The sequence below is a fragment of the Hirundo rustica genome, chromosome 19, assembly GCF_015227805.2.
Source record: "Hirundo rustica isolate bHirRus1 chromosome 19, bHirRus1.pri.v3, whole genome shotgun sequence".
NCBI lineage: Eukaryota > Metazoa > Chordata > Aves > Passeriformes > Hirundinidae > Hirundo > Hirundo rustica.
The window spans coordinates 4,942,748-4,959,494 of NC_053468.1; the positions used below are offsets into that span (position 1 = coordinate 4,942,748).

General features: G+C 47.4%; 1 protein-coding gene across 7 annotated transcripts in view; it reads left to right on the forward strand.

Moving 5' to 3' along the window:
* Positions 1 to 16,747, forward strand: part of MYO1C (myosin IC) — a 49,689-nt gene that overhangs the window by 15,592 nt on the left and 17,350 nt on the right. For 5 of the 7 annotated variants that reach the window (XM_058423034.1, XM_058423033.1, XM_040082550.2 and 2 more), the window contains 2 exons: positions 15,572 to 15,727; positions 16,301 to 16,416. In XM_058423034.1, coding sequence (XP_058279017.1) covers positions 15,602 to 15,727; positions 16,301 to 16,416 — 242 coding nt within the window. In that variant the 5' untranslated portion in view covers positions 15,572 to 15,601. Of the gene's footprint in view, positions 1 to 7,508; positions 7,720 to 15,571; positions 15,728 to 16,300; positions 16,417 to 16,747 lie in introns of those variants that run through there. The other 2 variants (XM_040082548.2, XM_058423030.1) reach the window with 2 other exon arrangements.

The following is a 16,747-nucleotide window of genomic DNA, read 5'->3' on the forward strand; positions in this document are numbered from 1 at the left end:
TTTTTCACAGTACCAATGCTGTGATTTGGGGTGTGGTTAGTTTTAATGTAAAGCTATGTTGGGGAAAGTTGTCAATTAAAAGAGAAGAGGACAGGAGAGGTCAGTGAAGTTCAGTTGTTTCCTATAAAGCAGTCTGATATAGTAGATAAATTTGGTATTTGGTTTTCTGTAAAATGATGTGTGTTGGCACAGTTAAGAATGATGTCTTTCAGGTAGCCTTCCTCAGGTTTCAGATTTAACTTACTAAAGAAAATAAAGCAAGTTAAACTTCCTGTTTTAGTGCTGGCAGTTCTAAACAGACAATTCCTGTATTTAGAGAAGAATTTTGCAATCATTGGGGGCACAGGGGGGGCTTGGGATCCTGTCAGTACAACGTTAATAGGGGAAGATGAACTCTGCTTTCAGACTCCTGGGCTCATACCTGTGACTCTTCTCACTTTTTAGAGCCAAGACAAATATCTTACTTCTCCTGGACTTGGCTTTGAAACTGAGCAAACAACTCAGTGACTGCATGCTTGGAGCTGGCATGAAAAACAAACAACAGTGTTAGGGTCCAGCCTTACAGCTGAGACTTTGTACTGACTCAAATCCACAGGGAGCTCGTTCCCAAAAATGTTTTTTTTCCAAATTTAACTTCCAGATACCACTGACCACAAGCCATACCAGCAGAGGCCATCTTGGTGAATTGCTTTATAATTGTTATGGAGCAAGTACTACATGAGAAATGAGGCCTAAGAGCATTAAAAAAAAGAGCTTTTATGTAGCTGTTTTTCTCTCAGAGTCACAAGCACTTGTGTTTCCCAGCTCTGAAAAACCTGCCTGCTGCCTGCCCTCGTTTTCCCCTTTGCTGTGCAGTCAAGGATGTGAAGTATTTAACAGGACAAAAATTAAAGGTCAGTCTAAAAATCCTCAGAAATCAAGATGTCCCTAAAGATAAAGCCCGACACGAAACATCCTCTTGGCTCAGACCTGCTGCATGCCCTGGAAGGCTTTGAGTGCACACCCTTTTCTGGCCAGGTGTTGTGGGGACAAGGGCCAGGTGCAGGCTGCTGCTGAGGTCCTGGTGACGCTGGGGGAATCCTGTGGAACAGTGTAGGGAGCTGGGAATAATTGGGAATCTCAGCCATGTTTTGCTGGGGACTGTGAAGCTCCTGATGCTGTGATGTGGAAGAGAGCTTTGCTGTCAATCTCTAATCTCTCATCGGTGGCTCTTTCACAAGGCTGGCCTGGGTTTGTTTTGTGTTTTTTAAGGTTCTCTTTTTAAGATTTTTTTTTTTTTTTTTTTTTTTTTTTAATTTGCTGTGGCAAACTGAGCCCTGCAGCTCAAGGAGGTCTCACTAGCTGACAGGAAAATGTTGGCTGAGATTTGGCCTGGTGTTCCCCTGGAAGCTGTGTCATTCTGCAGGGAAGAGACATAGGATGTGGCAGGGCTACAGATACAGAATTGTTTGTACATTTTGTCACAAACATCTCTTGCTGTCCGGGAGGGGGAAGAAAAAAACAACCAAAAACACCAACCAAAACTCTGGGTGATAAATCTGTCTAGCAATTGATATTGTGCTCATTTCCGTGGCAGCTCTGGGGCTGTGTTTGCTCAGCAAGCTGCCCTGCACTGAGAGCTCCTGGCCTTATCCAAAGACAAAGCAGAGATGGAAAGATACCCCTTGATGGCAGTCACAGGGAAACCTTCCAGTTCTATCACTTTACCCAAAGGAGGCCTCTGTGAGCACTGTTGTAGGAACTCCCTTCCATTTGTATAAGAAGGAGGAAAATCTTTTAACTGGGCTTGCAGGTTTGGTGTGTGCTGAAGGGATGGTGAAAAGTGTGGGTTGGAGCTACAGCTCCACAGCAGTGCCTCTGGCAGCTCTGCTGGGACGTGCACAGCTGCCTGGAGCTGCTCAAACTCTTGGCCTAGGAGACATTAATTCCTGCAGTTTGGTGGGAACGCTGCAGAGACGAACTGCCATGGTGCCCAGTGTCTTTGGTGTTTAAACCAAATGAATAAGAGAACTGTCCAGTTCATAAAACATTAGTGCTCTGTGGGTCTGCAGGGCAGGGAGGGGAGCTCCCAGCCTGGCTTCTGCATCAGCACTGCTCATGTCGTGCTTTGGGACGTGGCTGTGTCTTTTCCTGCCCTTTCCCAATCAGAGACGTGCTCAGCTTGGCTTTGCAAGTCTTATTTTGTAGATTTAAAAGTCTGTCCTGTCTTTTTCCTGCCATGGAGAAAATCAAGGGCGTTACAGAAGGACAGAACAACTCTAATTTGTCCATTTAGTTGCTGTTTTTGTCTGTAGGACAGAGGAGTCACAGGTTAAGCTCTGTCCCTGCGTGTGGAGGGGAGCCCTGGATGTGCTGCCTTGCCCTGCTGTGTGAGCAGCCTGGTGTGTCCCTCCTCAGGATTCCTGCACATCTTTCTCCTCCAGACTGCAAACAGTTTAGTGCTGATCTGGCCTTATATAGTAATTTCCTATTATTAGAAACATTTCCTTGGGATCTTGCTCAGGGAGTAGCAGAGGGAAATCCTGTTTCCTTCATCTAACTTGCAGGCAAAGCACCAGTGCTCACTCTTTCCTTATCTCGTGTGGATGGGCCAAGAAATTTTTTGTTGTGATCTGCTTGCCAGCCTGAAGCCCTTTCTAACACTGAGCCTCTTTTCAGAAATGCAGGAAGAGAAATGTGAAAGAGCAGGAACTGTCAGTCAGCAGTGTGTGCTGTAAAGTTTTGTCTGCAGCCTGGACATTCCCTGCTCTTTTTCATTGTGTTGTCCTCACTCAGATTTAGTCCTTCCTTTGGAAAACCAACTCTCTTCAATGCTGGATTGTGTGGAAAGCAGCGTGCTAAGATATTTCACCTGAGAGTGGCAGGGATGGGCAGACAGCCAATGGCTGTGTTATAAAAGAGGAACAATTTTAAATTAAGGAAGGAGAAGTTTTTGTTCAGTGTGCGACAAGAACGTGATTTTAAAGGCGAGACTCACTGGAAGCACGGAGATACGCACAGGCTTTGAACGCTTAATTTTTCCTGCGAAAACATTTTTTCCCCTTAAAAGGAAGATGTAGGTCCTGCCACTGGGAGTGACTGTTTGGAAAGTCAGCCGGGAGGAATGCACATCAGCTGAACTGAGTCAGGCTGTTTGTGTTCCCCGCTCCCTCCGAACCCCGTCCCTGCCGCAGCCGCTGCAGGGGAGCTGCTGAAAACGATTGTGTCAGAGCAGGGCCAGAGCAAGCACAGGGAATTAACTGTTGGGTTTAAACTTTGGTGTTGGAGTCAGTGCAACAATTGCTGTTGGGATCGCAGCGTGTTTGTAGAACCAGGGAAGCCCTGACAGGGCCGTGAGCGGGAGCAGCCACGGGCATGAGACAAGCTGGCATCACATTAAGGGCATCTGGTAGTTATAAAGTGGGACTTTGTTCTGATGGCCACTGTCAAAGCCAGCCAGCCATTTCTGTTTCACTGCTTCAGCAGAAAGCAACAACAAGGAAAATTTATCTTAATTTGTTAGATTAACCCAGTTTCTCCTTTCGCTCACGTCATAGTCCCAGAATTATTGTGTGTGTGCGGGAGCCATAACTAAATACAAGCCCATCGTATGTGCTTTTTAATCCATCACCAGAGGCATCAAAACAGGGAACAGCGCTGGCAGAGAAAGTGTAGGAATCCAAGGAGATGTGTGCATCTCCACTTTTTGTAATATTCTTTTTTTTTCCATATTTATTTGTGAAAGACTGAGCTTGGGAAGAAAAGAAGTTTGGTGTTCTCACTGACGAAGCTTTCTTGGAACAAACAAAACCAGTATTGACAGTTTTAGACATTACAAAGCATAAATTAGAATCCAAAATAATAATCTAAATATTCTTTGTCTCCTGGTTTTTGAACCCTTTTGGCCACACCTCACTATTTTTAAGGTTTTGTCTGTAACCCTGCAAACACCTTCACACAGATTCGGGGAATTCAGTCAACTTGCGATGTCATGAAGTAAAATGAAGGAACTTTCATCATCTTGAGGCACCTTTTGAGTGAGTATAACGAGCTTTTGGTTTAACCTTTCTAGGTGTGCAGTTTCATAACCGAGCAGGAATGTTGTGTCTCCAGGGGCCAGTGTCCTGTGTTCAAACCTCTGCTCCTGACTCCTTGTTCGGAGCACTCTTGAGAGCAGAAGAGGAGATGCTTTAATCCAAAAACTGGGTAGATGAGAGACGATTCTTAGCAGAGCTAATAATATAGGGAGGAGGTTTTGCCTTTTTACCAAACGTGTTACAGTATTTAGCATTGGTTTTTTGGCAGGGTATTGATTGATCCTTATCCTGCAGTCAGATGTTCACCCTCTGTTGGACAAATGTCCCTCAGAACCTTCAGTTACTGCTAATAGGGTGTTTTAGGAACGTGAGGCATTTTAATCAGGTTTAGGTCAGGATAATCTGGACAGCAGGACACATGTGACAGGTTAAAGACATTTCTATTTTTTGATTAAGACGTTCTTCTGACCTGCAAGAGGAAGGGCTCTCAGATTCCTGGCCTGTTTAGGGTGGTTTCTTTCCCATGGTATTTTTGCCAAGTGCTTTCTAATTATGGAATGTGTCTTATTCTGTAGTTCTTTTGCAAGGCAGAAGTAACAAATAATATAAGAATCCAGAGAGAACTGATAGATGAACTTAACACCTTTGATGATGATCCACGTTGATTTTTGAGCAGCATAAACCCAAGGCAGCACCTCATACCTCCAGATTTAGATTTTGCAGTGGAATCTGCACTGCAGAAGGGAGCACTGATGGTGTTTTCACGGGGCCAAACTTCATTTTTTTTCAGCAGAGCCACTGCTTGCTGGTGCAGCTTAGCAAGTCACGCTCGGCTCTGCGAGCCTGTCGGAGCAGGGCTGACAGGAAAGGTTTCCAGTCCCCTTGCTTTGAATGTGAAATTGTATGCAGGGAATCAGCTGCTTATCTGCAATGAGCAGAGCAATCCCTTTGCTCTAATCCAGGGTTTAAATGAGTCACTTCTAACTGGTGAGGCCTGGAAAACTTGATTCATCCCTCAGCCTGTAGTTGCCTGTTGGAGTGAGCCAGACCTTGCCAGCCATCCTCAGCAGAAATCACAGACAAGGGCTGGGCTCTGCTGCTGCAAAGGAAGAGTCTGCTTTTATCACCTTCATAATCCAGGATCAAGATCTTATAAAGTAAAATTATCTCTGCTTTCCAACTTTTTCTTTTTTTTTCCCCTCCTAATTTAGGCTAACCCACATGCAGGAGTGTTTTCCTTGCCAGCAGAAGCTGGGCAGTAGTTTAGCTGCAGAAAAAAAGCATTTTGAGTAAAGGTCTTTCCAGTGAATAAATAAATAAGAGTTCTCCTGCATGAAAAAAACCCAAGGGAAATGTGTAAAAAACGTACTTCTTAGTGCTGGGCTGTTGTATATTCTTCTCTTACATGGCATTTTCAGCGATGAGATGTGATCTGAGAAGTGTTAGGAGGTGTAAACTAGGGAAAAGGTGAGGTTGTTTGTGTGGGGATAACTCTGCTAATACTTAGAATTTAACATGAGTTTTACTGAATTGAATCGGACTGGTTTGAGGAGTGCTGGTGGAGCACTGACGTTCTCCTGAAGTATTAGAGCCGCCAAGCCACAGCTTTAATTATGCTTGGAAAACTCCTGGCTCAGGGCTCACTGTTGTGTTTCAGTAATGGCTAATGTGGCTCAGTTTGGGAAGTGGAGTTTCGATCCCCTCTGACCTTACCTGTGCACAGGAGAGGGGTTTGGAGTAGTGTCCATTTCCTTCGGTGCCAGCCCAAGGCTAAACCCTCCTCTGAGCCACAGCCTGGAGCTGCTGCCGGTAAAAATCCACCCAACTGAGATAAGGGGTGAATGAAAGTCCTGCCAAACAGAGTTGTGCAAGAACCACAAATAATGTTCAAAATGGAGCCTGAGAGGGCAGAGGAGCTGTGGCACTGCAGTGCTCCATCCCAAATCCTTGGCACATTCTGTGACACCCACCGCAGCCGGGATCTCTGGGATGGCTGCCTTGGGCAGAGCTAATTAGAGGGGAGTGCTGCACCCAACCACTGACAACATCTGCTACGTGTGTTTGCTTTTAAATAGCCTCCTCTCTGAGGAGGTTGAAGCTTTTTAGCTTTTCACCCGAAATCTTTTTACTTCAGAGCTTGACTTTACCCTTCCTGTAGCAGAATTTGTGAAGGATGCATTTTAATAAGGAGGGAAGAAACAAAACAAACAAAAAACCCCTTTAAGCAGAGCTGAGTGCAGATAGTGCCAGTCATGAAACATCAGCGGCTGAGCTTGTGAATCATTCCGTGGCTCTGTGTGTTCAACGTTAGAGAATCTGCTTGACAGCTTACAGTATGAATTGCCTGAAACACCTGAGGGGTAACATCCTCTCTAACAGATTTATATCTTCATTTGCACTACCTATAACTCCTTTTGGGATGGATGCACAGCTTAGTCCATTGAGGAACAAAATAATTTATAAAATCATCGAGTAATTTTAGATTGGAAAGAACTTGTGAAGATCTCTGGTCCAACCTCACTTCCAGGCGGGACTAATTTAGATCAAGTTGCTCAGACGTTGTCTGGTTGAGTTTTAAATATCTCCAAGGATGGAGTTTCATAACATTTTCAGACCCCTGTTCCAGTATTTGACAGCTCTCAGTGGGAAAAAAATTTCCCAATAACTCATTGGAATTTCCTTTCTTCCAGCTTGTGTCCATTGTCTCTTGTTCTTTCACTTTCCCCTAACGCTGGTGAAGGCTGTGCAGTATTTTTGCCAGAATGAGGTGGGGTTTTCACACTCTTAATGTAGCTGTGACCATAAATAATTCTGTGTGAGCCCAGAACTCTGATGAGCTCAGAGACAGCAAAATGTGCAACTTCTGTTTGCAAAGGTTGGGGGCTGAGGGCAGCAGAGCCTTCACTGTGTCCTCTAGAATGTTCTTACTTGGGAGTGCAGGTGATTTTGTAAAAAGGACTCAGAACTTCCAGGTAAAGTGGGTGTTCTGGTGCTGGATGCCTCCAAGTGAATCTGGGATAAAATACTGCTGAGCCAGGTTGGATGGGGCTTGGTGGAATTGGAAATAGGTGAAATCCCTTCCAATCCAAACCATTCTGATTGTAAATCCTTGTCAAAGCAAACTGCATCTGACCCTGGACTCTTTATGCTCTCTGGTTTTCCGAGAGGGTGATTCCAAGGGTAATGTCAATCCCAGGGTTGGGATTGTGTGTTTGGGGTGAGCTGGCAGCGGGTTTGGGGAGCCCCGGCCACGCTGCTGTTCCAGGACAATAACTCACTGTCCCAGAGCTCGTCTCTTCCTGTCTGATGGCTGTGGTTTGTGTGCTGGGCTCAGCCCCAGGTTTTCCAGCGCCTGGGATTACTTCTCTTTCCGTTTTTCCCTGTCATTGGGCAGCGGGAACTCCGCAGGCAGAGCGCAGCTGATTTCCCTGGGACTGCCTCTCCTGCTCCGGAGGGGAGTTCTCCTCCTTCTCCTTGGAAAACGCCCTCTCCAGATGCTCCAGTAGGAGCTGGTGGGAGGGAGGGAGTTCTGACTGCGCTGAAAATGCCATGAAAAAAAAAAAAATTAAAAAAAAAAAAAAATAAGGCAACTGACAGAAGAGAGAACTTGTCCTCAGACTGCTGCTTTTCGCAGCAGCGTAAACGAAGGCGCTGCGAGGGCTGCGGGAGCTGGCGGGAGGCAGAGATGAAGTTCAGAGGCGGGGTAAGGTTTATTTAACTGCTTTGGTGGCTTTGCAGCTTTCAGATGCGTGTCTGGTCTCAGGAGAAGAGAGGAGAAACATTTTCAGGGTTTCAGCAGGGAGTGAAACGCTTTGAGAAGGATCCCTTCATTGGGAAGTTACGTGAAAAGGGGCGAGATTGGCTAAAAACCCAGGGAATACCTGTTTGGAGGAGGAAGAAAAGTGGGAAGAGAGGGGGAAAGCTGTGCTCTGATTTAGGAGGGAAGAAAGGGTGGAGCTTTCACTTGGGCACAAGGATGTGAAGGGACCGTCCTGCAGCTGGGCTTTGCTCCTGCCCTTCCCAGAGCTCTGTCCCATTCCTGCCATCCTAGGGAATGGCAGGAAGTACCTGCCTCGGGATTCATCGCCACTCAGGTCCTCCAGGCTGGTCTAGTTTAGGAAAACTTTGTCTGCGTTTTAGCAGCGTCCTGCATGGGACAACCCCGAGCTCGGGAGAAGGAGTTTGTGGCAAAAGATTGAGAGGACTAGGATTGTTACCTGGAAAAAGAGATGAGGAGGAGGAAAAAAAAATAACAGTGCCACAGGAAACAGAGAGCTCCTTTTTCTGTGTTGTGGCACAGGAACAGGGACGCCGCATTGAGCTAAAAGCTGCAAAGATTATTTTCATACAATGAATAACCGAGCCATGGAATTCACTGATGTTGAGGTCAAGAATGAGGGAGTGTTATAAAAAAGTGTGTGGACTTTTGCCGGGATAAGAATGCTTCAAGGCTTTAATTGGTAAAGTGACCAAATTTAGGAGGAGAAGGACTGAAAACGTCACTTCTCTAGATTTGAGTAATTCTCTGTTAAAGAAGAGTTAGCACGGGGCTGGTGTATCCCATCCCTGCTCAATCCAGAGATCCTTGCCTGTTTTCCCAAATATTCTGGTGCTGACCACTGAAGAGGGTGATGAAGGCAAGGGGCAGAGCTTTTGGAGGACCTGCTGAGTGGAAGCGGAGGTGACAGGGCTCCACGGGGCGTTTCTGCTGGCATCCGGTGTGCTGGGGCACCCCTGCACAGCAGGACGGTTGGCAGAGGTGGCACTGGCAGTGTGACAGGCAGAGGTGGTGCCCCGCGTTCCCCCAGGGAGCTGTGGCTGTGGAAGTGCCCTTTGCACGCCCCGGGAGTGCTCTGGAGCTCTCTTTGGGAAGTTTGACTCTCAGAGAGACCTGGTGACGTGAGAAGGTTGTGTGGGGCAGTGCGGCAGGGGACGGGGCACGGGCAGGCCCTGCCTCTTCGTGTCTGAGCTCCTGCCACCCTTCACCTGCTCGGCTGCTCTGGAAATCAGCAGCAAAACTCACTCAAAGGGGCAGCAGCCTGAGGTTTCACCCTTTTTAATGCCTTTTTTAACCCAGGCCTGTGGGCACAGGTCCCCTGAGCAAACTGCCACCAGCAACATCTTCTAACCAGCAGCAGCTTGTGCCATCTGTCCAGGAGCAAAAAATGTCAGCTCCCTAAATATAGAAATTCTGTGTATTTACTTTTCCAGCCCCGTTGATCTCTCTGGTTTGCCTAGTTAATTTTTTCTTAGTGCTCTTTTATATTTAGCCTGTTGATTGAAACATCATTACCCCTTCTTAAGGGTAAACATTTATCCTGTCCTTCAAATCAGTTCTTACAACTGCCTTTTCCTTTTCACTGCTAATTGCTTATTTCCTTACTCATCCCCCCACAAAGTCAAATCTGGAAGGTATAATTATGTTATAAATATTGAAGAAATAACATTGCCTACTTATTATTTCAATTTGTCCCTACTCAAAGTGTGGAAAACTTCAAAATAATTACAAGAACTATTCAAAGACGTAGCATTTCTGTCTCTTTAATATAATTTGTTTGAATAGTGTATTCTGGATTTCCATCCTTCCATCTGGTTAGGATGGGAAGTATCAGAGGGACAACCAAGTTCTGAGTTCCCTGACTCCAGACATTCCATTGCTGGTGATGTATTGGTCCAAAAAAAGCAAGAATAAAAAGTAATTCTAAGAAATGGTCCTTGAGTGGCAGCTGCAAGTTCAAGTTGTTCCCTCTGATTCTGCTGGTCTGGGTCACCAGAGCTGTTGCCTGGTTTTGATCCCAATCCACCTGACAGCTCTGATTTTCCCAAACTGTCTTTTGAGAAATCACTTCATGGCCTTTACATAACTAAAAGCAAAATAGAAAACATTCCGTTTTATTATTTAATTTATAATTTTTTTTTTTTTTTTTTTTTTACTAAACAAGCCAAATGCGTGTCTTATCACTTATTAGCTCAGCTCAGGTGGCTTCAGAAAGGGCAGACAAATCCAGGTGGTTGCTTCCAGGGGATTTTTAATGGGAGACACAGAGCTACCTCTCAGGGAACCTTTCCAACCCTGCTGTTGACCAACACGAGAGAGTTGAGTCCAAAATGAGCAGCTCATCCAAAACGAGGATCCTGAGCGGCTGCTCTTCAGTCTGTCAGGGTTCTGCTGGCAGAATCCCTGATTCTGCTCCACCTCCATCATCTCCATTATTTCTTCCTCCATGCAAAAGGAGAGGGGAGCTTTCCCATTCTGCACCTTGGGAATTGAGGCCTTGGATACAACAGTTGATTTTTGCCTGCTCTGCTGTCTGGCCCACGTTGTGTCCAAGCCCTTTCCCAGGCCGTAGAATGAAGTAGAAATCAAAGGAATTTTTTTTCCTTTCCTGCAGCTTTGGCATGACAATGAAGAATGTCCAACTATCCACGAGACAAATGCTCTTTAGCTGCCACCTCCCCACGAGAAGTTCCTTCTTGGTTCAGGCTTGCATTGTCTTCCAGAATCTAATCTGAATTTCCCTTCCTCACATTTGGTTCTGGCCTGTTCTTCCGTTCCCGGCTTTGTAACTATTTCTGGAGCCTGCAGATCAATCATCCTGCACTTGATACCAAGATAAAGGTGCCTGCCTCTTCCCAGATAGAGCCACTTCCTGGGGTTGTTCCAGGGAGTCTCCTGAGTGGATGCGACCCAAGCTGTAAAAATACATTGCCAGGAGAAAATATTGCGAGATACATTTTTGGGTGTTGAAACAAAAAAGCTGGTTTTGTTGTGACTTTTCCTTTCTAAATCAGTTATGGAGTTTCCCTGCTCCATACAAGAGCATTCACTTTGAGCATTCCAGGTGTTTTCTCATGGAAAGGAGTGGGAAGTTGCTGGTGCTGCCTGTTCCCTCAGTGTGTCTGAATTGAGTTTGAAACCATTCCAGTACCCCTCTGGGAAAATCAAGCCTGGGAATGAGTCCTTGCTCCGTGTTGGGTATTCCATGGCCGTGGAGCAGCTGCTGGACAAAACCAGGGGGAGTTTCTTGCTCTGCTGACATCAGCCCCGAACCCCTGTGCTCGTGGCAGAGCTGCCCTCCCATCTCATCTTCCAGCACAAATTCCCCAAAGTGCTCAGCCTGGCTGACTGGAATCCTTTGGATTTTGCTGCGCAGGGCAGAAGGTCCTGTTTTTCATTTCTGAGGTGTATTAGTTCTCCATGTCCTGAGCAGAGGAAAAACTTTATCATGCTTTGGCATTAAGCAGAGTTTAAAGGAAAAAATATGTGTTTACACCTTCACAATCCCATGTCAGCGATTTCCCAGCTCAGTTTAGGAAACTCCTTGGTACGGTCTTGAGTGGTTTTGTACTCCCAGGAGCTTGGAGGTATTTTCTGGTCTTGTTGACTCTTGTATGAACACAAAGGAAAGCTGGAACCCCAGCCAATGTAAACCTGGCTCCGCAGGCTGCGTTCAGCAACCAATTTACACCAGCGGAAAGTCTTTCCCAAAATTTAATCCCAGGGCAGAAAAAGCCGTGTGGAAGCAGTGCTGTGGAGGTGATTGGCCTGGCCTGGTCCCCACCATTCCAGAGGGACTTTTCCCTTCCTGGCCTTGAGCCACTGTTGTGCTCAAGGCTCTGGAGAAGACATTAAAAGCAAAGAGTGGGTTAAACCAGTGTGGGAATGAATCCCTGGAAACTGCACCGTGGGGTGGCTTTGGGAAGTGTGGATGGGAGTGACCCTCAGGACAGCAGGTTCAGCACGGGGTGGAAGGGGAGACTGAGAGGAGGCACAGGCTCTCCTGAGCCCACAGGCACCAAGATCACGTGGAGTTTGCTCAGATTTTTGCCGTTCCCTGTTTGCAGCCTGTGCTGGGTGTGGCATTGGGTGCCTCCGTCCTGCAAAATTGGGATCCTCAGCCGGGTCCTCCTTTTGATCCCTATAGGGAACCTATAAGGTGGATGTGCTGGAGCTGCCCTAAAACACTGTCAGAGGCCACCCGTGCTCCCTTTCCTCCTTTCCCTGCATCTGACACTCTCCCAGTCCCACAGGGAGGTGATTTAGCTCACAACCTGGAGAGAAAACCACCAGATCCTTTTTTCCTGGTCTCTGTTTTGCTGATTGAGTGGCACTGGTTTGGTTTGGAGGTGTTACCTCGTGGCAGGGAGGCAGCAAAGCCTTGTAGGAGGGATTTGATGCTGAGCTTTGGGCTAAACCCAACCTCCCTCTTAGGTGGAAGCTTCCTGAGCATTTCAAGGCAGCAGGAACTGGCCCTGCTGCTGAATCCTGGCTCCTCCCTGAGCCTGCTGTGGTTCCCCATGACCCTATCCTTGGTCATCGTCATTACATGTGGGACCAGGGTGGGAAAATTACCTGGATTAAAACTATCAAAGAATCTGTGTTAGTTTTAATCCCTGTCAGATTTCCAGCCTGGATTATTGCACAAATCCTGGGCCAGGGCAAACCAAAGGATGGAGCTGCACAGAGGTTCTTCCTCAGTGTCACAGCAGCTCCTCCAGCGCTGCGCTCTCCTGGCAGCTTCCAGAAAAAAACGGGTTTTCACAAGGAAGGGTCTGATCAGACCCTCACAGCCTGGGTTCTCCCAATTATCTGGAATATACTGCCTGCCACAGGGCTGTCAGAGTGGTCCAAGCTGCTCTCTTGCCTGGAGCAGAGGATGCTGTAAATGTCTATCAGTCAGAGGTGGTTTGGCACAAAGAAATTCATCCCCTGCAAAGACAGCAAGGAGACATCAGTGAGTGTTGTCCATAGACAAACTGCTTTAATGGCTAATTAGCTCCACTGTACCACATTTAACCCCCCAGACTGGGTTCTCTAGCATTAATTTACAGCCACCAGATCTGGTGTCTGCCTGTTAACAGAAAATCGCCAACATTTTGGTTATTTTAATTTATTCAGTGCCTTACTGTCGCATTCATCATTCAGTAGGAACATATGGTCACCACTGTGATTATTTTTTCTTCGGTGGCGTTTTCCCTCCCCACTTCCTTCCTTCTTGCCTGACTGCTGTGTTTCCATTTTGCAGAAAGGGTTTCCTTTCCCCTCCTTTTATGGCCTATCTGTTGATGTCAGTGGCAGTGAAGCAGTTAACACTGACATTTGAAGCTGGTGGTAGACTTGGACATATGCAATAAAGCGAAATGCTGGCATGGAGCAGTGCCTATTGCTCAGCTCTGGCTTGTGTTTGCGCTGAACTTGGGCTCAGGAGGGTACAAGACTGAGTAAAGTTTATATTCTGGAGGCTCGCACTGCATCACATCCCCTGGGCACGTTCCGTTATCGCCAAAAAGCCGCTTTCGGTCGCATCGCTTTGGCTTTTGTTTAGTTCCAAGCCGACTGCGGATCCGAGGTCGTTATTTTGTTCTCACGGCGAGAGGTTGGAGTTGAACGAGGAGACAAAAACTGGAGGAAACCGAAAGTTCTTGGCCTTAAATGCCTGTCCCAGAGGAGGCGGCTGGAGTGGAATTTTCTGTGTTGTGAGGGGGATGGATTGGCTCTTCCCTCTCCTGGATGTGCACAGCTGGGATCGCTTTGTCCTGGCCTGCAGGGAGGGGCTGATGAAAGAGCTGCTGAAGTGACGTTTTCTGTGAAAGTCTGCAGGATTATATAAACTGGGATTAACTCTGCGAGGGTGGAAGTTTTCTCCTCAGCCCTTGTCGAGGCAGCTGTGTTTTAGGACTGGAGTCGTAAACTCGCCCACTTGAGAAGGAATTCTTTTCCTTTGGTTTTGCCTCAGTTCTCGTCACCTTGGCCAAAACCTGCTCTGGGATTGCACTGCTCTGATAGAAGGAGTCCAGTTTCTAGGCAGAGTTTATTTGTATGTGGTTTATCTCTATTCCCCTTTCCGTATCTCACCACCTTCTCCAAGGGTTATCCCTCTCCTCCTCACCTTGGCAAAGAGGGTAGAAGGCAACGGAGCATTTTGCTGAAGCTGTGAAGGACTTGGCTTGGAAAATTTGGGCCGTTTTAGGGCGATTACTTCATGACAGTATCTGCAGAATTCCTCCCAGGCTGGGTCTTTCCAAGCTTAAACCTCAGGCTTTCCAGACCATGAGACTAATTGGAAAAAATAAAACAGGAAGTCAAATGATGTTTCTTTGTGGTGTTTGAGCCATTAGAGTGGGTCTGGATTTGAGATTTCCAGAAGGAACTAATTTTCCTATCCGAAAACTGCTGGGTTCAGGCAATCACTTCTGCCCAGGCTTACAGGGAGGAATCCAATTAGAACTCGCAGAAATAGGCAAAACTGCATTTACTAATCATTTACCAGATCAAAAAAACATTTACCAAGAAATTGGTGAGTCAAAACAACTGCAGACTGAGGAGATTTGCACCTGGTTTGACCCAGACTGATACTTCAGTGTCTGTTGCTTTTATTACCATTTAACAAAACTTCAGGTAGATTTTCTTCCTGACCAAGGCTGGGTTTATTTTTCTCCCTGCGCATCATCAGTCCCTGTGGCTTGACCACTTTTACGTGTTGGGAAGGTGCAGAAGGGAACTCTGTGAGTCAGTGAAAGTCATCTGCATCATGGTGCAGGGGTTGGATGCGGGGTCTGGCATTCCCAGTTTGTGATGGCTGTTGGTGCATGAGCCTGCCTTAGGAACAGACCCCTCCGCTGTTGGTGCAACATCCCAAAATATCACTTAGGGCTGTGGGGGAATGGTTTAGGAGAAGGGTGCTGCTGGGAGCAGTTTGCAGAGTAAGAAGGGTGGAAGAAGATAGTGAAATGCACGCAGGCGTGAGGCAGAGGGTTTTACACGTCGTTTCCCGTCTCTGGTTTCCTGTGGTGCCGCTCATCTTCTCCATCTCTGTCCCTTGAGTAGAGATTTCCCCAGCCAGCAGCCACTGAGTCACCCCTGGGTGCAGATTTCCCCTCCCTGCCTTACAGTGAAGTCAGGAGTCAGCAGATGAGTGCTTTCCACAGATGGTTGTGTCTCACCCACACCACGTTGAAAATGTAACCTTTAAAGGAGAGTCAGGGGTAGGAGTCTCTCGATGCACATCGGTGTCACAGCCTAAAATTCAGTGGCGTGGGTGCAGAAATGCCCAGTTCTCATTTCTTCTCAATTTTCTTAGAATCTTCCCCATTGGGTGCCTTGCTGAAGCTTTTAAGTTGGTCAGCAGTGTGAAGCTGTTTGCTTCTGAGATGAATCATCATTAGTCATGAAAGATCCCTTACCTCGAAACAGCTTCCCGTTGTGAAATCAGAGAGAGACGAGAGAGCGCATTTCAGTCTCCCTCCTGCTAACGGATGCCTGGGAAAGGAAATCCAAGTTCTATTCTCTTTATCAAATGTTTGTTTCTTTGATTGATTCGAAGTGAGTGGAAATTTAGCAGTGATTTTTCCCTAATGCTGACTTGTCTTCCCTCAAAGCAATCAGAGCAGACAACTGATGGAGTGTTGTAATCGCTGTTTTGGGCAGCAGCAGTGGGATTATTTTAATATCCCATTTTAATATGCTTATCCAAGGGTGACTGTGGTTCTTGTGGACTCGGGGAGCTGCCTGCAAACCCACAGCCATCCCCACTTCCCTGTGCTTTTGGCTGCAGGGATTGGGAGCCAACGGCATCCGCCTGACCATGGAGAGCGCTCTGACGGCCCGGGACCGTGTCGGGGTGCAGGACTTTGTCCTGCTGGAAAACTTCACCAGCGAAGCTGCATTCATCGAAAACCTGAGGAAACGCTTCAAGGAGAACCTGATCTATGTGAGTAGCACAGGGACAGCGAGCACAGTGTCCCTCCGTGAGCTGCAGCATGTTTGCTGCGCGGACAAACCCGGCTCTGCTCTGCAGCGGGGTTTGGGGCTGGGGCTGGCAGCTCACCCAGGTGTGGGTGCTTGTGCAGGAGCAGCCTGGGCTGCTGTCATTGCTGGGTGCAGGGGCTCACTGCAGTGCTGCTGGTGAGATCTGGGGGCACTGACAGCCCTGAAAATCCCAACTCTCACCGTATTCTTCCATCTCCTGAATTCACTCACTTCCACCAACCCCAGAATTGAACTCGATCCTAAACGTGTATCAGAAATCACCCGGTACTGTGGCTTGTTGGAAACCCTAAAACCACTCGAGGTGCTTTTTCCCCAGCAAGGATAACATGGCTGGCACGACTCCAGCAGTGTCACTGTCCCAGAGCTGAGAGTTCCGTTCCTCAGCACCCCTGGTGTGTTTGGAAGCCCTCAGCAGCATCCCCAGCACACCAGGATGGGTGTCCATCCTCCTGGGACACCTGAGCTCTGCCTCCAGACCTCTTGTAACCTTCCTGCTCCTTGCTCTGTTTTTCAGACCTACATTGGCTCCGTGCTGGTGTCTGTGAATCCCTACAAGGAACTGGAAATCTACACCAAGCAGAACATGGAGCGGTACCGCGGCGTCAGCTTCTATGAAGTTTCTCCTCACCTGTGAGTGGGGGCCAGGGCAGGTTTGGTCACTCCCACGCAGCTGGGACACGTGAAAAGAGGCAAACAGGACTTTTTCCCTTTCCCAGCTGCAGCCCTGGAAATCCTAGGGATAGAGAGGATCCTCTGGAGGGTGTGGTGTGAGGCTCTTTCTATTCCTGTTCCTCTCTGCGAAGAGGATGAGTCGCCTTTGCGAGAGCAGTATTTGGAAAGGGAGTTGGTTCCTTCCTGGCTGCAGGAACAGAGTTGCTTACCCAGCCCTGGCAGGACAGGAGTTCATTGTTCCAGGGTTATTTGGGGTCTCTGTGTCCGGGGCTAAGTAGGGGAAAGAGTT